This window comes from Lactuca virosa, chromosome 2 (genome assembly GCF_052849685.1).
Source record: "Lactuca virosa cultivar CGN04683 chromosome 2, Lactuca_virosa_CGN04683_v6, whole genome shotgun sequence".
Classification (NCBI taxonomy): domain Eukaryota; kingdom Viridiplantae; phylum Streptophyta; class Magnoliopsida; order Asterales; family Asteraceae; genus Lactuca; species Lactuca virosa.
The window spans coordinates 283,700,169-283,723,436 of NC_136427.1; the positions used below are offsets into that span (position 1 = coordinate 283,700,169).

At 34.2% G+C, this 23,268-nt stretch overlaps 2 protein-coding genes across 2 annotated transcripts; both read right to left on the minus strand.

Moving 5' to 3' along the window:
* Positions 1 to 7,917: 7,917 nt before the first annotated feature.
* Positions 7,918 to 9,536, minus strand: LOC145158584 (zinc finger BED domain-containing protein RICESLEEPER 2-like). The gene is made up of 4 exons (XM_079077463.1): positions 9,403 to 9,536; positions 9,256 to 9,319; positions 8,055 to 9,141; positions 7,918 to 7,964 (listed from the first exon to the last, which is right to left on the minus strand). The coding sequence occupies exons 1-4, from the start codon at positions 9,534 to 9,536 to the stop codon at positions 7,918 to 7,920; spliced, it is 1,332 nt and encodes a 443-aa protein (XP_078933589.1).
* A 12,812-nt stretch (positions 9,537 to 22,348) lies between these two features.
* On the minus strand, positions 22,349 to 22,963 carry LOC145158585 (putative transcriptional regulator RABBIT EARS). The gene has a single exon (XM_079077464.1). It carries the CDS (start codon positions 22,961 to 22,963, stop codon positions 22,349 to 22,351), a length of 615 nt encoding a protein of 204 aa, XP_078933590.1.
* Between the last annotated feature and the right edge of the window lie 305 nt (positions 22,964 to 23,268).

Sequence of the window (23,268 nt, forward strand, 5' to 3'; positions counted from 1 at the left end):
GAGATTTATGTGATTTTAAAATGAAAAATTTGTTTGAAAATTTGCGATGTTACAAATTATGAATTCTGTCATTCTGATGCAATGATGTTGAAATATTGTTCCTGTATGACCTAAAAACAAATTTTTTTTGGTAATGCCAGAAACTGTTGATGTTGATTGCATTTTTTTTATGTAGATGGAAAGCTCTCAATTATTTTTTTTCTATGTAGATGGAAAGGTCTCAACTATTTTTTTTGCTTATAAATTATATATGTTTATAACTAAATACTATTGTTTTTGGTTTGTAGAGGAATTGGGGTGTACGTGGTCAAGGGAGTTGCATGGATGAGGATTTTACTTGAATTTTAAAGGTTTATAACTCAATAATTATAACTTTATACTTTTACACAAGTTTATTACTCAATAATCATTAATCAATACTAATGTTTTTTGGTTTGTAAATGAATTGGGAATTGGTGAAGAGATTTACATGGATGTGGATTGAAGATTCGTGTTTTCATGTTTTGGTTGTAATCGACTATTTGACTATTCCGGACTTTGTGTTTTAGTTTTATTGTGTTTTGGTTGTAATCGACAATTCTGAACTTTGTGTTTTACTTTGATTGTGTTTTGGTTGTAATAGACTATTTCAGACTTTGTTTGTAACTTGTAATAGACAAGTTGGATGTAAAACTCATGTTTTTTGATGTATTTAACTTCAATTTAGTGTTTTTTGAATTATTTAACTTCTTGCTCCATTTCTGGAAAATGGGTTTAAACCCAAAACCCGTAAGTGTATGGGTTGAACCCAAGAAACCGAAAAACGGCCCAAACCGATATCAGAACCCGAGAAACCGAACCGACCAGAAACCAATCCTATTGGGTTCTAAAAACTAGAAACCGACCATTTACGGGTTGGTTTGGGTTAGGTTCCAAAACCGACCCAAACTGACCCATGCACAACCCTAGTACGTAGGGACTTCCCCCAATACGCGCCTGCATGAGTACGCCATGCGTACACCCATGTACGCCCAACGTACTCACTTGATGTCTAGTACGCCAAGCGTACATAGTGTACGCCCAACGTACAAATCTCTACACCAAACTTTGGAATTTAACAATGGATGAAATAATTAAATACATACCTGGCAACTCGGGCGTTACATCAGATCTTAGATGATCGACGATAGTATTTATCCACGGGTATCCTCAAACAAGTGCATACCCATATTTTTATTTATACTTACACGACGCACTTGGCTTGTTCAGTTCCATAAAGAGTTTGGTTATGAAGAAGGCCACCACATTTTAGGTCTTCTCCAGCTAAGCGATGACGAGGAACAAAATAAAGCAAAAATGATTTTAGATGGAGAAATTGACAATGTTGAGGTTAAAATTGCAAAAAGTGTGGCTTCATCCGCGAGTAGCTACATAATGTCATATTGGAAGAACAATTTGCTCCCAAGTTGACAGAACAAGATCGGATCAGGGTCAGAAAAATCATACCACAAAATTAGAGCATCAACAGAACCATAACTGACCACTATAACAGATATGTCATAAATTATACATATTTTAAGGGATATATTTTATACTTTTATGCATATTTTTATAGATATTTGGTACTTAGTTGTTACAAATTTGTGTTTTGCAGATTGAAAGGACAATATGTTTAATTGAAAGCTTTAAGGGGATATTTTGGAACAATTTCCTAGCTTAAAGACTAAGAAAGATTTTTGAAGAGTTAATGAAAGATAACTCCAGAAAAATAGAAGATTTTGAATATAATTTTTTATATTCGTAATTCGTGCCTCGACAATTAAATTGTGGCGCAAAATAAGTTAGTCCCAAATGCAATAAATATAGCCTTATTTCCGTCTAAAATAGAGAGACAAAGATAAAGAAGGAAGAAACTAGAAGAGGAGAAACATAATCGAACCATAAGATTTTTGGTTTGCATTATGTTTACTTTTCTAGTTCTTATTACTTATTTAGTTTGGATTATGGGCTAAGTCCCAATACTTCTGATTACATGTAAATGAATAATAACTATGGTTTAGTTCATTGAGAGGATTTTTGATATTTGTTTAATTTATTGTGTTAATGCTCAGTTAAAGATCCATGTGCATTGATATCGATTTTGTTATGTTTATGTAACTGAGTGCATGACTTATGATTATGTTTAGATTATTTATTTTTAATCAACTGTTTAGTTAACAACTGGGAGATCAGAATTTGACTAGTTGAAGTGTAGAAATATCTGACTGGTGGAGGCATCCCTATGTTAAACAAAATAAAGTTAACTTGATATTTGAGATTGATCCAATAACATGGACAATTTTAGAAGTTGAGATTAAACCTAAGATAGATCATACCTATTGAGTTGTTACATAATATGAATGAATATATTGAGTCTATGAAAGTTATCCTTGCTGGTAGATAACATAGAATCATAAGATTAATAAAATTAGTCGGGAGTAAATCAATTTAGGAATTAGTGAACTTATATCAAATTTGCATTACACTTTATTTGAATTAACCATAATTCTATAGTGATTCAAAAATCTAATCAAATGTATCATTAATTAAGAGCATTTTACTTTATTTTAGAATTAATTTACTTTACTTTACTCATTTCTAGTACACCTCGATTCCCCTTGAGTTCGACACCCTTACTTATCTTAACTAATATTATTCCTGATCAAGTACACTGCCTGTTACTAGACGTCAGGTTCATAAATTTAAAATTATATTTGTAGTAAGTATATTTTATTAGACTATCCATTGCACATCAATAACATAAAAGAAGCATACATGCCACAACGACGGGTGTTGAATCCCATACCATCCTTATGGTCCAATCATAGACAATCATCTTTGACATGACTCAGCTGATTGTGAAGATAATTATACTCCCTTCTATCCTTACTTACAATCTCGACTGTAACTATCCTCCTAACCACATTCGAAACACCTTGAGACTTAAGCAGGATAATCCTCTCAGTGCGTCTTCCTATACCTGCTGCAATAATTACGGCTTCCTTGATCTAATGATGATAATCAATAGTGTTGAGTCTCTTAGTTACCAGTGATGCCTGACATATCAAACGATTCATACATGCCATACATAACCGCAAGCCATACATATCATTCATATATCATAATCAATAAAGGTGCTATGTGCCACGTATAGTCTTGCTATTATGCCACGAGCCACCTCGTGGTCTTTCTTGCCAAGACGGGGGCCACAACCCTAGGACTTACAGACAAATTCCAGGAGCCACCTCCGGGTCTTCCATGTTAGCATCACAAATACAGTGTGCTAGGAGCCGCCTCCTGGTCTTTCATACATAATGCCAAGGGCTAACCCCCGGGTCTTCCTACAATACATAAACCAAATGGGCCATCATTGGTGCCTTTGACCCATACAACAGTGAGGAGACTCACCTCGAATGCAAAAGCTCCCTGAAAGAAATCCCTAGTTGTTGCCCTGACGGTTTCCCAAACTAACCATAACCAAAACAACATCCAATCAGCAACTGAATTCCAAACCATGATCCATAATCCAAACTTGGGGTAAAATGACCATTTTACCCCTGGCCCACAACATGAAACAAAACAGAGGTCCAACACCAAAAAGATCCACAAAGGCCCACTAATGGACCAATTGTCCAAATTGGGCCCAATCCCATATGGGTCATATCCTAGGCCCATCTTCCTTGAACGCAATTCAGATTACCTCAAACACCTCCTTGGGATAAACTTGGTCAAAGGCATAAGTCAAAAGTCAAAGTCAACGCACCGAGTTGACTCAACTCGCCGAGTTGTTCCTCAACTCGTCGAGTTCCCCCAATATTCATCAGAATCGCGAAAAGTCGATCCAACTCGCCGAATTTCCGTTTAACTCGTCGAGTTTCCTCCTTTTTCAACAGAATCGGGACAATCCCGAACCCACTCGCCTAGTTCCCTCATGAACTCGTCGAGTTCTTCCATCTGCCAACCCACTTAATGCATTAAGCCACTATTCTTCAAATCAAAACCCTATCTTCCATATCTTGACTGAAAATACACCTAGAAGGGTAAAGTTTCCAACTTTACCCATTAAGAACCATCCCAAAGGCATAAAGCTCAAACCCTAATCTTAAAAGGCTTAAGACTTAATCCAAACATCACCATATCTTCAAGATAGATCTCATGAACACAGATCTGGACCTTAAAGGCTAAATGGTCACGTAAAGTGTCCAACTTTACTCACATGCATGGCCAAATGGAGCTTAAAAGGCCAAAACAAAGGCTTAGAAGGTGCATGGATCTCTTAGGGCCATAAAGTTGGCACCTTTATGCTATAAAAACTCCATAGGACCCTAGATCTGAAAGGGTTTGACCAAATGGGACATCCAACTCCCAAAGGCCATATCATTTGGACAAAATCAAGCAAAATACACTAAGATGAAGATCCGAACAACCACAAGGAAAGGTTGAGACTTTCTTACCAGAAAATGACAAAAATGAAGCAAGGTTTCTGGATCTTGCAGCCCCTCCTTGTTTCCCCAAGCTTCCCTTTCTTTCAAGTAGCTTCAAACACACACAAAACCCTCCAAATGGCTCACATTCACTCAAAAGCACCTTAGGGTTTCGAGGTTAGGGTTTAGGACAGTGGAGGCTGGAAATGAGGCTAACTTATGCGGTTTAACTTGTTTAAATAGGGTGCAAAATCCCGGAATTAGGGTTTGCCAAACCCCGTCCAAATCGTCAAGTTGGTCCTATCTAACCCGTCGAGTTGGTCTCCCAAAAACATGCGTGACAAGTTTCCAACACGTCGAGTTCTCCCCCTTCGACTCGACGAGTTGGCCTTATAGATGCAAATTTATTTTTCCTTAATCGACCTTCTAGATTCTGGGTGTTACAATAATCAAGGATCATATAGACAATCAAATAAGTAACTCTACCATAAGCCTACAACCAGACAAGAAACAAGAAGTAAGGTTAAGTCAAGTATTTTATGGCTATATAATTATAATTATATACAACAATAAGGCATTCATATAACAACTAGTAACATTAGCATGAACTTCAAATAAAACATAGGAAGCAAACTCTAAGGCAATAAGGCATCATAGAGATCTGACAATTCTAACCTGCAATTCCTGAAAAGATCCTTAAGCTACACACTAGCATGCATTTCTAATAGTCCACATATTAACAAATATATAACACGTACGGTTATTTTGAAAGTCACTTACTTGAGCCACGACTGATTGCACGCATTGCATCTTTTTCTTAAAAACTTTTTAGAAAACATTTTTGTAAAAAGAATTTCTCAGTCCTTAGTTTGAGTTCAGATGCACCCAATGTTAGCCCGAATATCTCAAACCAAGACTCTGATACCAATTTGTAACGTCCCAAATTTCAAAGCAAAATTTTCATTCAAAGAAAATATTTGTTCCACTTTCATTTTCAAAGATTGAATAACAACCATTTTTCAAAACAACACACGAATCATATCAGTATATCAAAGATAATAAATCAAAAGTGCGAAATCTGAAAATATATCCAAGGATGCCATGCAATCACGAAGTGCCCTTCCTTTTTACTACCAGAAAACCTACAACGTTCAACTTAAAACCGTACACACAAAGCTTAGCGTGTTCCCCAAAATAACACATACAACATAGAGTAATGGGTCCAACCCTGAATAATGGACCCAAACCTAAATGATGGACCCAACCTAACGACACATGTAAACATACAAACAAAAAGCATATATTGACACCTAGTGTCCTACATAGTAGGAAGACTCACCTTGTTGAAACCTGAAAATCACAACCGCACACAAAACCCGCAAGGTTGGTCTCACGGACCACCTAAACACTCAAATGAGGGCAAACCTCTGTCTATAACCCAAAAAAGTTTGATCCAATTTCAAATTTAGACAAAAAGTCAAAAGTCAACATTCTGGTGAAAAGGTGTCCAACGCATCTTTCTGGGCACTCCACGCCCACTAAAGGTCATTTTTCTACTAGTGACTCCATGATGCATAATTTTCTCCGGTGAGAATTTGAGTGACTAAAAGCGTTCTTGGATTATTTGAAGGATGCAAATAGTAAGGATTATCACATGGAACCGAGTTATATAATTGATATGACGATTGAGACACAATTTTAAAAATTAAGTGATAAACGAAAAAAAAAAACAAAAGAAAAACAAAGAAGAAATAAAGGAATAAGAACGATTCAATCAATAATAATGAAATCACAATGATTCAATCAATGGTGATGAAATTGCGATGATGCATAAGCAAAATTTTGTTATGATACCATATTACAAGATGAAAGAATTAAGTGCATTTCCTAAACTACATTAAAATGAAGAGAGTACATTATATATATATATATATATATATATATATATATATATATATATATATATATATATACACACACCGAAGAAGAGAAACTAGCAGTCCAAGCTTTCTAACTAACTTAACCGAATCAACCAACATATATATATATATATATATATATATATATATATATATATATATTACCATTGTAAAGTAAACTACAATAAGCTTTGTGAAACGTCCCGAAAATAAGATCCAAAAATTTAATTTTCGATTTAATAAAAACATTAAGCCAAACATTGTCATACAACCGAATCAACTAACTGATATATATATATATATATATATATATATATATATATATATATATATATATATATATATATATATATATATATATTACAATAATACCATTGTGAAGTAAACTATAATAAGCTTTGTGAAACGTCCCGAAAATAAGATCCAAAAATTTAATTTTCGATTTAATAAAAACATTAATCCAAACATTGTCATACAACCCAAAAAGACCAAAGTATGTCACTACATCAAAACATATTAGAGTAAATCTCAAAGTGCGGAAAAATGTGGTGTGTGCACTACAATCATCCCGGGCTCTTCCTTTTCGATCCTGAAGTACCTGAAAAATAAACTGAAAACCGTAAGCACAAAACTTAGTGAGTTCCCCAAACTACCACATAACATACATAATGAACGATATACTGGGCCCCCTCCCTACATTGGGCTCCGCCCGGTATCGAGCCCTGCTCGGTATACAGATCTGTCACTCCTTAGGCCCCGCCCTCCATACATATAGACATACAACACATAATCATGCTAACACATACAATAATCATAACGACAATACTACAATAGCATACGATACAATTATTGGGACTTTCCCGACATCGATCCCCACACGGTATACATAGCAGCACATAACACATGCAAGGGTCATGCAGACTCCTAGCGACCTAACATAATAAACATGGATCGACATTGGTGCCTTAGACACACTAAAACCCAGTGAGGAAACTCACCTCAGACTGTTGAATCTCACAGAGAAAAACTCTAGCTGTTGGTCCGCTAAATTCACCGCGCTATCAAAAATATCATCCAATTAATAATTGGATTCCCGACTCACACTAAGAGTCCAAACTAGGGTAAAAGAACTATTTTACCCTTTATCTAACTTGACCCAAAGCCAAGGCCCAAACCACTTGTCCAAAAGGCCTAATTTCCAAAATGATCACCCAAAGCCCAAACATGGCCCAATTTTCCAAATTGGGCCCAAACCCATCATGGGCCTAAAATCAACGGTCCAACCCCAACAACGGATCCTCACGTTGTGGGTAGAGATGCAAACGGGGGTAGATATTGGTGGATACTACAAAACCTATCCCCGCACCCGACCTCCGATCCACATACCCATACTAAACAACTAAAATAAAAAGATAACGACATACCGATACTAAACAACTAAAATAAAAATAAAATCCATAACAATCAAGTTTGTTTAAAGAAACCAAAATAAAAACAACAATTCTTCATAAGCTAAAAATCAAAATCCACAAAGCTTGGACCCGCTTCATTATCTTTTAAACTTCAAACTTTGCAGTATGTTTTTCTTTAGTTGAATGTGAATCTAACAATAAAAAAAATATAAGTCTTGTTACAAAATATTTTATGTTAAAAAAAGTAAAATATAAAAGGGTTAGAATATAGAAAGCCATACCTAATTTCTCCTCCCATAGCCAATCTTGGACACAAATTAATGCTTCTAATGTATCCGGATGAAGCCTATTATGATGAGGAGTGACATGTCTTCCACCGGTACTTAAAGCTGATTCAAAAGCAAGTGTAGACATAGGTATAGCCAAAACATCTCCAACAACTCGTTGCAAAGTAGGATATTTAAGACCATTCGCCTTCCACCTTGCTAAAATATCAAAATCTATGGTCCTAGGAAAAATGTTCTCCTCTAAATAATAATCTAATTCAGATTTGTAAGTATCAACAAGTGAAGTGGTACTCACAAATAAATCAAATCCATCTAAAGGATCTCCACAATCATCAATATCCATGCCAAAATCAGAAATGTTCAATGAAACATCCGTTTCTTTGGCATCACATAGCTTGTATTCTTTTACCAAATCATAAGTCAACTTCCTAACTCGCTCAACTTCATGTGGGGACTCATCACCATACATTTTGGGAAAATAATACCCAATCAACTTCATTTTGAATATTGGGTCCAAAATAGTGGCTATGGCTAATACTCCACGTATGAGAGACCAATATTGTTCAAACTTCCCAGTCATATTGGTAGCCATTGTCTTGATCTCCACATAAGGTGATATAGCACACTCTTGAATCAACATTCGTATCTTACAAATCTTAGGGAAAAAATGATTAGCAGTTGGATATTTGACCCTAGAAAACATCTCAGTCACACTATAAAACAATTTGAGTTTCTCACACATCACTTTTGCTAAAAGCCAATCATGATCACTAGGTGCTTGCTTGTAGCTTTTATCTTTGTGTACAAGGAGATTGAAGACTTCCTTATAAGGAATCACAATCATAAGCATCAAATAAGTTGAATTACATCTAGTTTTACAATCCAAAACTAACTTTCTCTTACTTGAAAGAGACAATCCATCCTTTGTCTCCTCAAAAATTTCAACTCTTTTTGGAGTTGCAATCCAGAAAACAACACTCTCTCGAATGGACTCTATCCCACTTTGAACTGTAGTTAATCCTTGTTGAACAATTAAGTTCAATATATGTGCACAACATTTCATGTGAAGCAACTCCCCTTTCTAAAGAAGATTATCAGATCTCAATTTTTCTTTCATTTTCTCCATCATAGAAAAATTTACACTACAATTATCTAAAGTCAAGGTAGATAACTTGCAATCAATGGACCATGCAACCAAGCACCCTATTAATTCTTTAGTTAGCGTTTTAGTATTATGAGGGGCTGGAACATACATAAACCTACAATTTATAAAATAGAAAAACAATTAGTTCACAATCAAGTAAGATAAAATCAATATAAAAGAATCAAAATAACTAAATACCTTAAAATTTTATTGCACAAGTTCCATGAATCATCAATATAATGTGCAGTGACAACTATGTAACCTCTTTTTTGGTTAGAGGCTGTCCACATATCAGTTGTCACAACAATTCTGCCTTGGTTAGAATTCAACATCTTTTTTAGTTTCAGTTTTTCACTCTAAAAAATGTCCTTTATGTCACTCCTAATGGTAGTTAGTGAAACAAGTTTAAATAATGGGTTAACCGAGTTAACAAAACTTCAAAATCCAACATGTTGCACCATGTTCAGTGGATACTCATGGAGAATGATCATCTTTGCTAGTTCTTGACGGGAAACATTCTGATCAAATGTATGTGTACAAAGTGATACATGCTCATCTTTTTTTTCTTGGTGTGGATTCAAGATCGATTGTTTTACTCCACTCAATTTTTTCTTACAGTAGTTTCATATCGCCTTATCAACACCATCAATATTTTGCTTTTTAAAATGTCTCCAAACTCCAGAAGTTAATTTTCTGCTTGTATTTTTAGTAGCCTCTGCATCTGTTGTTCCAGCCCCCTCGCCATCTGTTGTTCCAACCAACTGTCCATCTGTTGTTCCAACAGCCTCAACACTTAGTTGTGGGGGCTGTTGATCTTGAATGTCATTGCAAAAGGATGAATAATATGCAAACAACATCATAATAAACATGATTCTTTTTTTAATCATATTAGTTTAAAGAAAGCTAAATGTCAGAACTCATAAACAAATACAAACTGAAGAGATGATGGAGTTTATATCAAATTTCAGATTATCTAAATAAAAGTACATATTTAAATGATAGTTGCATATGGACAGATTGTAGTTACAAGAAAAAAATTTAGATAGACAGATTGCACCATTGTCAAGTTCAATGTAAAAAAAGCCATACCAGATTACAACCACAACAAAAAGTCGAGTGCAGGAAAATTCAGATGGTCAGATTACAACCACAACAAATATAAGTTAGAAAAATTAAGATGGACAGATTACAACCACAACAAAAGTAGCCATATCAGTTTAGTGTACATACATATCCAAAGAAAAAAAGAAACCAAGTTCATGAAATAGATTACCAGTCAGTTACAAAAAAAAGTTACATATTATTTCATGAAAAAGAAACCAAATTCATACATATCCAATTAATGAAAATCTAGTAATCCCAGATGGACACATTGATGGAACCAAAATCTCTGAATTAATTGAGTAATACAACTAAAATCGAGTGAAGGGTTAATCAGTTCCAAAATAGACCAAAATAGATGCAAGTGGGTAATCAGGTTTCTACAAAAGCATAATTTAATCAGGTTAATTTCTACAACCAAAATCACTCAATCGAGTGAGTAATAACCAAAATCGAGTGCAGGAAAATCGACCGAAGGATTAATTAGCTACAAAATAATCTAATTTATTAAAATCGATTACCTAGGCTTAGGATTTTTTGATGAAGCCAAAACTTCTTGTACGATATTCTCCTTCAATTCCATGAGTGCAGAGTAGGTTGAAGCTTGAAGGTGAAGGATTGATGTCGTCCACTCGTTGTGAAGATTGAACTGTACAACAAAGGATTAATGTCGTTGGGAAGGTTGAAGGTGAAAGATTCACTGAAGAAGAACGAAGGGCCGATTCCAAAAATAAGATGAAGTTTGAATATTGAAATGAAAAAGAATCAAATACGAATGAAGGGCTTAAGTGAAGAAGAATAATTTTCGTGTGTGGCTGCATCTTTTATAATGAGTTCTTGATTCTAGGAGAATCTGAGAAGAGACTAGAGAGAGAATGACATCGGTGATTCAATGCTTAAAGAAACGAGGAGTCGAAATCTTGAATTCTTGAAGCGTCGTCTTGAACTCTTGATAATACTTGATACTCTGAATACGATTTCCCAATTCCCATAAACATTATATATATATATATATATATATATATATATATATATATATATATATATATATATATATATATATATATGTATAATCGGGTTTTAAATGGGGAGGATAGTGTCATACCCGTCTCCGACCCGTCCCCGCTTCGGGTATAAATATCTGCATCCGTCCCCGCTCCGTTACTCGTTAATATGGGTAATACCCGACCCGTTAGGGTTGGATCCCCATGGGTAGCGGGTAATACCCCATCCGCTTGCATCCTTAGTCGTGGGGACCAACTCGACTCAGTCCCGACTAGGGCTGTTCACTATTTGGATAAAACCGAATTTTCTAATTGGACAATTTGGATCGGACTATTTGGTTCGAATATTCGGATTTTTAGATTGGTTTTCAGCAAAACCAAATTATTATTTTGGATTTCGGATTGGTTTTGGTTTATAAACTAAGAACGGAATAGTCCAAAAAAACCGAATAACAACTTATTATCTATTTTTCATATGTATCTTTAACTATTTATAAATTTACTAAATTATTATTTTTAGTTATTAGTAATTTCCATCCAATATAATATTTTAAAATTACTTCTTATATTATGAACTATAATATATTTTCTTAGTAATTGTTTATAAATTATAATTTCTAAAAAAGGTAGTTTCTTTATAGATTTTGCTAATATTCAAGTTATATATTTTTCAAAATGTCTTACCTCTTGAAAACCGAATTATAAAAACCGATCCAACCGAATTGCAATTTGGCTGGATCAGATCAGATTTAACTTTAATTTGGATTATTCGGATCAATGTTTTGAAAACCGAAATCTATTCGGATTCGCTTGATTGGATCGGATCAAACCGATCCATCCAAACGAACACCCCTAGTCCCGACTTAGTGAGTCAACTCAACCTATCAAAAAAATTCTGGTCCCCGTCACGTCGCGACCCAACCCTGAGTCATGTTGTGACCTAATCCAGAAAAAATAGACGGGGTGGCCATTATCCTCACGTTGTGATGGTCCTAAACCTCACGTCGTGAGATATGTACTGACGAGCATTAAGCTCTTAATCCTTACAAACATAACTTGGGACTTTCTAGGGGGTCTTCCTTTACCCAAATGATGATAAAAATCGTGGCTTTTCAGTCATGCATGGCTCAAGCCCTTTCTAGACCAAAAGTAGGGAAAATGAGATCTAGACTCAACTTGGAGTCCCAAACTACAACAAAACTCAGATCCAAAGACTATTCTGAAGAGAATGAGTCAATGATCCATAAAGTTGTCAACTTTATGGACCCCATGCAAGTAAACCCACCCAACCATGCAAAAAGGATCTTATAACTTAGATCTATAATAAAATAGGTAGAAAGGTCCAAGCTTTAAGACTTACAATGGTCCAAAAGCTCCAAGATGTTGCAAGGTGGAAGCCAAAACGCCAAGAGGTTGCTCAACCAAGGTCTTCTTCCACTTCAAGTAACCAAAAACCACTAAAGAATGCTTCAAGGATCTCAAAAATGCTTAAAAACTTTAAGAGGGTCGAGATTAGGGTTTTCCAAAGGCTTAGAGGGTGACAGAGGCTGAGGATGGATAACCCTAGCCTCTCATTCACTTAAATACTCGAAAATTCGGGTTTTGGGTCATTAAGTCGCGCTCACGTCGAGAGACCTTATGCCTTACGCCGTGAGTTTCTAGTAACACAGGTCAACATGTCAATGGTCAATCACGACGTGATCCCTAAGACCTCACGTCGTTGCGACCCTCATAATGCAAATAAAAGAATAAATTTAGTACCTTAGGGTTCCGGATGTTACACTTTGTGACAAATTATAATAATGCCCAAATAATATATCTGAATAAAGGGTATTTTGATTTTGATATTTTTGTATATGTTAGGTACTTACGTTAAAAACACTACAAAAGACGTGTTTGGTACAGAGTTTTTGAGAGATTTTAACTTATAAGAAAAAGATTAGGGAAAAAAATTTCGTTCGTCTGTAAAATTTTTAGCTTTTATTTTAGACAAAAACTACAAATTTTTAAGCTACTTTAACTAGCTTTTGGAAGCATTTGAAAGCTTTTAACTTTTAGTTTTAATATAATATTAGATTTTAAAAGTTAACAATTATTTTTGTGGAATATTTATACAAAATAAAAATTATAACTTCTAACTTTCAACTATTAAATAGTTTTATCAAGCACGTTCACAGCCTTTAGGGGCATATTTGTGAATTATAGAAAATGGTTTATTGCCATATATATATATATATATATATATATATATATATATATATATATATATATATATATAATAAACAATAACATGATCTTGAACTTTCAAAATTCAACAAAAAAAAACATATTTTTAAGTTGTTATTATAATTTTTTTAAGATATCATAACTTTTTTATTTTTAACATGTAAAATTTTGCTATAAATAATTATTTATTACCTAAAAAATAACTTTTTTTTAGCCCAAACAACTTCTTTTAGCAAAAAAAAAAAAACGCCCAAAATCAATCGGGGGCGGGGGCAGGGGCAATAACGGGGAGTTAGGGGCGGGGACGGGGGTAGGAAGGTTGGTCATTTCGGGGACGGGGGCATGGATGTGGAACGGGGAAGTTTCGAGGGCAGGGACGAGGGATGCACTCTCCGTCCAGCTTGCCTCCATTGACATCCCTAGTTTTGGTAAACTTTATTTTTCCTTACAGGTTAAAATTTTGAAAGCATCCAATTTATTAGAAAATGGTTAATTGCCATAAGTCTACAAAAGCTTATCATGGATTACTACTTTTCCTTAGAAATTATAAATTTAAAAAGAATCCAATTTATTTAATATTTTGATGTTTAATAAATTAAATTCACTACAACAATCGGACCCTATGGAGACGACAAATTCAGACCCTATCCAGACGACAAGTCGTCGGCAAAGGGTCGTCGGTATAGCTTTTGTCAACCATATTTTCGGGAAAAAAAATAAAGTTTTATTAAAAATTTGTGGCGACGACATGTCGTCGGGAAACCTATAGCGACGACCAGTCGTAGCGAAAGGTCTAAGCTATTACGATGACATGTCGTCGCTATAGGGTTTTTAACAGTTGTCAGTTATGGACCTAAAGCGACGACTTGTCGTCGGGATAGCTGCTGGTTGTTTTTTTTAAGCTTTACAGGTTTTGTACATTACCATTCCTACATTTTTAACAAATCCAAAAAACATTGCAGCATATATCAATTGAAATACATTAACTAGGTACCATTATTCAAATTCAAAACATCAAATTCAAGTTTAATATTACAATACATAGTTAACTAACATTGTTCATAACACTACAAAAAACATCAATCATCATTGTCATAATCGTCTTCTTCTTCTTCTTCTTCTTCTTCTTCTTCTTCTTCTCCTTCTTCTTCTTCTTCTCCTTCTCCTTCTTCTTCCATCCTTTCGGCAAATTGTTGAGAGGTACTTGCTTGTGTGTTATAGTTGAATAGAAAGTTAGGAAATGGTGGTGGTTGGAAGTTCGGAATACATGCTGCCAATGATGCATTATATTGTTGCAAATATTCTTGCATTTGCTTTGCATCAAATTGGGATTGAGATTGGGGTTGAGATTGAGACGATTTGGAAGTGGAAGACCGTTCATTTGGAATTAAACCGAAGTTGGCGGTTGGTCTCCTACCCACCCCGCGAGCATGTCCACGTCTCGTCCCAAGGGCACGTTCTAAACATTCTTCCTCGTTTACTTCTCCTCCTTCCCCAACCTCGTTTTGCATTTTCTCATATTCATTTTGAATTTTCTCCTAAAATAAAGAAAACAATTAACATACGTTAATTAAAACAAACAACTAAACTTAAACATTCAAATAATAATAATATATTTAAACTTAAACAAGAAACTTAAACAAGAAACTATAATTAATAATAATATATTTAAACAACACATTTATTTCGTTTATCACTTACCCAGTCTTCTTCTGCTCGACTTGTACACCAACCCGAACCTTCTTTGTAGCGCATTTGTCTCCAACCCTCAATATGCTGCGACTTAATTCCCATTTTTTCCTATAATAAGTGAAAAAACAATAAATATATTTGTACAAATGTTAATAACAATTTTAAATAATACTAATGTATTTTATTACCTCTAAATGACGTCGTTGAGCATAGGGTCTACATCCGTGAGCACTTGTGTGCGGAAGTTTCGACCTAGTAACTTTATTTTTGTCCGACGTGCGGCTGTATTCATCGGTAAAAAACAACAAATCAATCATATCGTTCCAAGCTTTGGCGGTCCAATCAGTCGGTGGATATCTTCTTGCCCTTTTTTTTAAGAAAAAAACGGGCGGAATGGATAGAGTATTCACAAGTATATAAAGAAATATATACCCTAGAACTAGAAATCTGACGGAATTGATAACATTTGTAGTTTAAATATTTTTTACTTAGTAAACTTTATTCTCAATAAACTTACTTTTATTTGTTTAAATATATTTATATTTTGTTTTATGTTGTTATTAGTAACGTTTGTTCTGACAAACATTTTAATACTTTTACATTTATACATAAACTTTATTCTCAATAAGTATGTTGCTATTAGTAACTTTATTCTCAATAAACATACTTTTATTCTCAATAAACATACTTTTATACTTTTACATTTTATACATAAAATTTCGATTTCAACCAAAACAAAGAGCACAATCATACATATTTCAAAATCATACAAAATTTCGATTTCATATAAACCTAAACAAGTAAATTAACATTATATACATACAATTTCAATTTCATATGTACCTAAACAAATTTGAATTTCATATAATATTTTAACCACAATTTCAATTTCATATAACATTAACCAACTAAATTAAGATTTTATACATACAACTTCAATTTCATATAAAGCTAAACAAACAAACAACATACATATACCAAACAAACAACACAATCATACACATACCAAACAAACAACACAATTCTATAATCATAGGAGGATTAATTTCAATTTCAATTTCATATAAACTTATACATATATATAATTTCAACTTCAATAAAAATTAGAAAAAAATACTAACCTTTTTCGTTTTTCTTGCTGTGATAGCGGGAATCTTATTGTCAAAATTGATAATGATCCTCTAATGGTGGTTGATGGTCACCCGAAGAACACAAAATCAGAAAAAAAAACATACAAAAAATCCACCATATTACTTACTTACCTACTGTGGCAGTGAAGGAAAAGCTAGAAAGAGGCTGGATTCGTCGGTGGGAGGCTGAGGGTGGTGGAAGACGGTTGTGGAAGACGGTGGTGAAGCAAAACCTCTTCACCACCGATTGAAAGCTATAACACCAAAAAAAACCCCAAATTGAGGATAAAAATCTTTACAACACAACAATAAACAACAAATTATGAGTAGAAACGATGTTACCTGGAGCAAATCGTCGGTTGTGGAAGGCTGCAGACGATTTTCGTCGGAGAAAAGAGAGGGAGTAACACAGTGAGCGAATGAACCGACTGTCTGCTATCGCTTAGGGTAAACCCCTATGCCGACGACTTGTCGTCGGTATAGGGTCCACACAAACGTTGTCGTTTCGTTTATACTGAAACAAAAAAAAATTAAAAATTAAAAACCTATGCAGACGACATGTCGTCGGGATAGGGTTTCACGCGGATCGCCACGTGGCTTACCGACGACATGTCGTCGGCATAGGTCTACAAAAACGACGTCGTACTTTATTTCAGGAACATGTATTTAAAATAAATGGAAAAGCTATTTTTCGTAACCTATCCCGATGACATGTCGTCGGTATAGGTTATATAAAACGACGACGTTTTCTATTTCTGGAACATGTATTTAAAATAAATAGAAAAGTTATTTTTCGTTACCTATCCCGACGAAAAGTCGTCGGTACAGAGTTTCAAAATACCGCAAAAAATTTTGTCGTTCCCGATAGACCTGTAGCGACGACATGTCGTCGGCACAGATGTCCTGGTCAAAGCAATTTAGTCAAAGTTTGCAAACGATGTAGCGACGACAAGTCGTCGGCATAGGGGTTCTTTTAGCGACGACAATCGTCGTCGGCATAGGTGTCGTCGACATAGGTCCATATTCTTGTAGTGATTCTTTATTATTCTTTATAATTACTCTAAAATTGCTAGGTAAATAACTCCAAAAAAATCGCATATCTATTGAATACTCGCAAAAGAATTCTCTTTTGGTCGGGCCTGGTTTTAAGGGGGGACAAGAGGTGCAGCCGCACAGTGCCCCGAAAAAAATAGGGTCTGAGGTTTAGTTAAATTATATATTTAATAACTAAATATATATGAATTTATTCGAAGTTTTGCATAAAGTCTAGATAGCCCAATTGGTATAAGTGCATGTTCCATTCTTGTGCACAACATTGTTTTAAATTCAAGTTACATTTTTTGCCATTCTATATATTTCATAATCAATCCATCCTTCCAATATGTTTAACAAATCAGTTTTATAATTAACCCTTGAAATTTTTATAAAATTCCTTATGTAATTAGTAACAACAATTCACGGTCTTAAGTTTGTTTTTCTTATATATTAAAAAACTAGGTTATAACCCGTGAGAATCACAGTTATAAAATTAATTAAACTTTCATATTAAAAAAATCAAAAATCAAAATTATTAATCAATTATTTTAAATAAATTATTACTTAAGAGATATTTTTTTAGTTATATAAAAGAAAAAACATCATAAATGGTCCCTGTGGTTACCCAAAATCTGAAGTTTAGTCCCCGTGGTTTAAAAACCTCATAGATGGTCCCTGTGTTTTCAAAACTTTTGATGTTTGGTCCTTTTTGCTAACTCCGTTAGCTTTCTACCGTTAAATGAGGGGTATTTCCGTCATTTAACTATCCAGGGACCTTTTATGAGGTTTTCTTTTATTTTATTTTTTTTAAAAAGAAAAAAATAATTAAATTTAATATCCAATCTCTCTCTCTCTCTCTCTCTCTCTCTCTCTCTCTCGAACAGACAATAAGATAAACAATCATAAAATGGCAGATCGTTTCTATCCAAATGAAATGTCAGAGTTCATCAAAGAAGAAGATCCACCTCCACCTGAAACCACCACAAATCCCCTAACAAAGACTCTATCTCTTCCCTACAACCTATTTTCCGATCAACTCAAACGAGCAACCTTTGACCTCAAACAAATTGTATTTTCTACTTCTTTATTCCCTTAATTTATGTTTTCTCCCTTTCTTCCTTGTGTTGATTTTTGATTTACACATGTTCCTAATTATAGATTGTATCGGAGACTTGGGAAACACAGGGAAACGTTTAGACGATTACACACTGTACACAAGTGCCCTAGGCACTACTTTGATGGTTTTCAAAGTTTACAAAGTTACACACAGAGAAGAAACAGAAAAGAACATGAAACCAAGAACCACAAAGAACATGAAAGACCTACCCCTTTTCGTCTCTTTACCTGAATCAAACTTTATTTCCCTTCTATCCTCTCTTCATTCACACAAACACAACCGATTTCAGTTTGATTCAAATTTAAGGTTCCGATTCAGACTTCCCCTCTGCCGCCACCGGAGAAAACACAGTCCGTAAACGAGGTCACAATCAGCTATGCTTCTTAGATGCATGTGTCTCATACGTGTCCCGACAAGAAGAAGAAACCGCTGCCCTTTTCTACGACTTGTTCTTAATCGAATCAGGCAGCAAAAATCACAGCTCCCTTCAATCTCTTTTCTCTTAAATCGATCGATCTCTCATCTATTTCTATATTTCCCAAATCACACAAGGATTGGTCCTCCTTATCTAATCGATCGCAATCCTTCCCTCTTCTCTCGAATTTGATGTTGCAGATCTATCATTTCAGGGTCAGATTTGGTGTTGTAGATGTAGACAATGGACCTTGATTTGAGATTTGTGTGTAAGAATGGTCACCAGTGGTAGTGGGTATGAAGGTGGTTGTCGGTGGTGGTAGATATGGCGTTCGTCGGAGGTGGTGTGTAAGAAGCCAATCACAAAATGTAGGCTATGATGGTTGATTCAAGGCTTTCCAGTTTCCACATTCTTGGAGAGAGAGAGAGAGAGAGAGAGAGAGAGAGAGAGAGAGAGAGAGAGAGAGAGAGAGAGAGAGAGAGAGTGAGAGAGACATTTTATATATTTAATTATGTTTAATTTTTTCTTTTTTTAAAAAATACGAGAAAACATCATAAATGATCCCTATGGTGGTGAAATGACGAAAATACCCTTCAGTTAACGGACAAACTTAACGGAGTTAGCAAAAAGGATCAAACATCAAAAGTTTTGAAAACGCAGGGACCATCTATGAGGTTTTTAAACCACGGAGACTAAACTTCAGATTTTGGGTAACCACAGGGACCATTTATGATGTTTTTTCTATATAAAATTATAATCGTTGATTTAAATAAATACATTAAATTATATCATCTTATAATCTGTATTAATTTTATTTTATTTTTCAATCTAATTTTGTTAATTTAATATAATTAAAGAGAGAAAATTTAAAATGAAGAATCAATTATTTATTTAATGTAATTAGAATGAGAAATTTAAAAATTAAATTTGAAATGGATAATCAATTATGAATTTAATTTAATTAAAGTGGAAATTTAAAATTTGAAATTTAAAATGGATGGTTGACAAGTGGCATGATAGATGATATATAACATTAACTAGATGTTAAGCCCGTGTATTATACGGGTTGATTTAAAAAATATTAAATATTAAAGTGTAACATTTACAAATTTTTAAAATAAAATTTTGAAATAATAAATAAGGAAGAAACATATTCATTGCAATTTATGTCACATTTATTACAATATATATATATATATATATATATATATATATATATATATATATATATATATATATATATATATATAAGTATAAGTGTTATGTGGCATTTTGATTTTAAATTTTGAAAAAATCCAGAAAATGACATGTGGATATTATTTATTCTAAAAATACAATAAAATGACAAATGTCAAAACTCATAAAAGATTGACATGTGACAAAATAGATATTCATTTATCAAAGTAGATAAGGAGTTTTAATTGTATGTCATTTGTCAGTAAGAGATTAAACATATTTTTTTATTAAGATAGGTACAAGGATTGTATTTATAAAGGCCTCATTTTTCTTATTAGCACATGGTACTTACAAACTCCGAGCCGCCCTGCTTTTGGTACTAGCTAGAAATTTGTGATATGCAACTCCTAATCACCTTCGTAAATTCTACGGTAGTAGGCTAGTAGCAATGAACTTCCGATGGCTACAAGGAAACCCAGTTTACAAGGAAATGTGTTGTCCAATGCATCTCTCTTTGGACCTATTAACTTTTAATTTGAAACCCAAAACACCCATGAAGACATATTAAAAACTGAAGCTTACCACAGATCCCTAAAAAACCCATGTAGAAAAGAATGGTTTTTAGTAAGTGACGAACATAACCACGAATGGAATAAATTTGATGGGTCACCTTACATTATTAAATTCCCACCATAAATAGACATATTCTCATCTTCTCTGTAATACCCATTAAGAACAACATATGTTCATATTTTCTCTTTCTATTTTGGCGCAACTGAACTGATCAACGAAGCTATAAATGGGGATAGATGATGACACATTCTGCAAGAACCTTCGGTAATAACATAGCTTAACCGGATCTAGCTAGGGGTTATGGAGGACACTATAGGTGTAAATTAAGGGGTTTAATATATTAACTAAAGCCAAGCTGGACGAGAGTAACGTTATTACAGAAAAATGCATAAAAGCCAAAAGCAAACCCAGCTAATACATAAATTACTGAAACAAGTTTTCTGGATATTTTTACTTGATCCAAAAAACGTTTTTAGCATGATGAATTTTTTATACATCTATATTAATATACCGCTAGCTAGTAGTTCAACATTGATCAATATTGAATTTTAAACTTAGAATCTTTACTTATATGCCAACATATATATATATATATATATATATATATATATATATATATATATATATATATATATATATATATATATATATATATATATATATATAGGGGATAGGGAATATACATTACAGCCCCACCTAAGCTTAGGTACTAAACCTCTAAAATATGTCGTTTTAACATGCTAAATATGCCCGGTTTGGTTTCACTTGGTAAATATATCATCCTCCATAACATTTCTTTCTTTCATTATCGTTTTAGCATCTCTGTTTTCTTTCCTCAATTATCGTTTATTACTTCACCCAAGTGAACATTACTAAACCCTAAATTTAAACCCTAAACCCTAAACCTAAACCCTAAACCCTAAACCTTAAACCCTAAACGCTAACCCTAAACCCTAAACCTAAACCGTAAACCCTAAATCTAAACCCTAAACCCTAAACCCTAAACCTAAACCCTAAACCCTATTGTGTCGATCTTGAATTTACATCTTGAAGTATTAACCGTAATCTTTATATAGTAAAACAATGTATTTTCAAGAGGTTTAGTACCTAAGCTTAGGTGAGGCTGTAATGTATATTCCCTTTTCCCATATATATATATATATATATATATATATATATATATATATATATATATATATATATATTATCAGTTAAAAAGAGTCACAGAGCTTTATTTAGAGCAAAATATAATTGAAAGCATTCATGTTTCTTTCATATATCACAACCAAAAGATAGGGAAAGGATCAAAGAGATTCTAGCCCAACGGTATCCGGTGTTGTCCTTTCTTCTTGAGGTCGAGTGTTCAAGTCTCACTGTGAGCATAGGTGAAATAATTTAGGAGTAGTTTAGTATATATTTGTATTTGCCGTTCCAAAAAAAAAAAAAAGATAGGGAAAGGGAAATAAATATGATGGAAACATGAGTGCTTCATTAACTTGTTTGTAACTCAAACATCAAATGGTTAACATGAGAAATAATTAATAGCAAAAGACTGAAAACCGTCAAACTTCTTAGTACTTCACTAATTTATTTCTCAAGCAATTAGAAAACAGTCACTAATAGTGTAACCCTAGCTACATTATTAGATTGTTGGAAGATTCACCATGCAAGCTAGTTAGCGAGCTAGCCTCAACTCTAGGTCCAACCCGTCCATGATGGTTGGTGTAACACCCGTCTTCTGTCTCTTGCAACAAGATCCAGTATTCGAACAAGAATCCAACTCAAACCCTATGACCAAATTTGTTTCAACATCACCATTGCCATGAGCTATAGCAAAATCTTCATCGTAAACATAACTCTTTGTGTCTGAATTGGTTTCAAAACTTTCTTCACCTAATTCTGGTATTGAAGAAGCCCTAGACGGTGAAAGAGCTAACGGAAAGAAACCAGGATCTAAAGACTCTTTACAAAGATTTTGCTTATTATGGTTCTTTGGTGCCATTTTAGTTGTACAGATAGTAGCACTACTAGTAAGATTTACGGTGTGCTTGAGCTTGGCTCTTTCTTTCCTATGCACATTCATGTGACCACCTAGTGCTTGAGCTGACCTGAACTCTCGTTTACAAAAGCTGCAAGAATAAGACCTTGGAGGCCATACGAACCCCCCAAAAGGGCCTCGACCATCTTCTGCAAACGCTTGTTCTTCCCATGAATGGCTGGAAAATGGATTCATAAGGATATTGCTGTTGTTGCTCTTAACCAACATCAAGTATTGTGAGTATTGCTCCATATGTTGAAACTTTTTCAGAGAGAAAGAGACATATAGAGCATAGTACCGAAGAGTGATATATTCATATACTTATAGCTGGACTGGAGGAGTGTGTGTGTGTGTGTGAGAGAGAGAGAGAGAGAGAGAGAGAGAGAGAGAGAGAGAGAGAGAGAGAGAGAGAGAGAGAGAGAGAGAGAGAGAGAGAGAGAGAGAGAGAGAGAGAGAGAGAGAGAGAGAGTAGTGTTATATTTGTTAACATTGAATGCAAGAAACCTACAAGAGAATCTAAATGGAAGAGAATAAGGGTTTGATGAAAAGGCCATATA

Excerpts from the sequence above, each read along its gene's own strand:
- LOC145158584 (XM_079077463.1), bottom strand. The coding sequence starts at position 9,536 with ATGTTGAATTCTAACCAAGGCAGAATTGTTGTGACAACTGATATGTGG. Across the intron at positions 9,320-9,402 it reads TTGTGCAATAAAATTTTAAG|GTTTATGTATGTTCCAGCCC; the intron begins GTATTTAGTTAT and ends TATAAATTGTAG. Across the intron at positions 7,965-8,054 it reads GCTATGGGAGGAGAAATTAG|ATTCACATTCAACTAAAGAA; the intron begins GTATGGCTTTCT and ends TTTTATTGTTAG.
- LOC145158585 (XM_079077464.1), bottom strand. The coding sequence starts at position 22,963 with ATGGAGCAATACTCACAATACTTGATGTTGGTTAAGAGCAACAACAGC.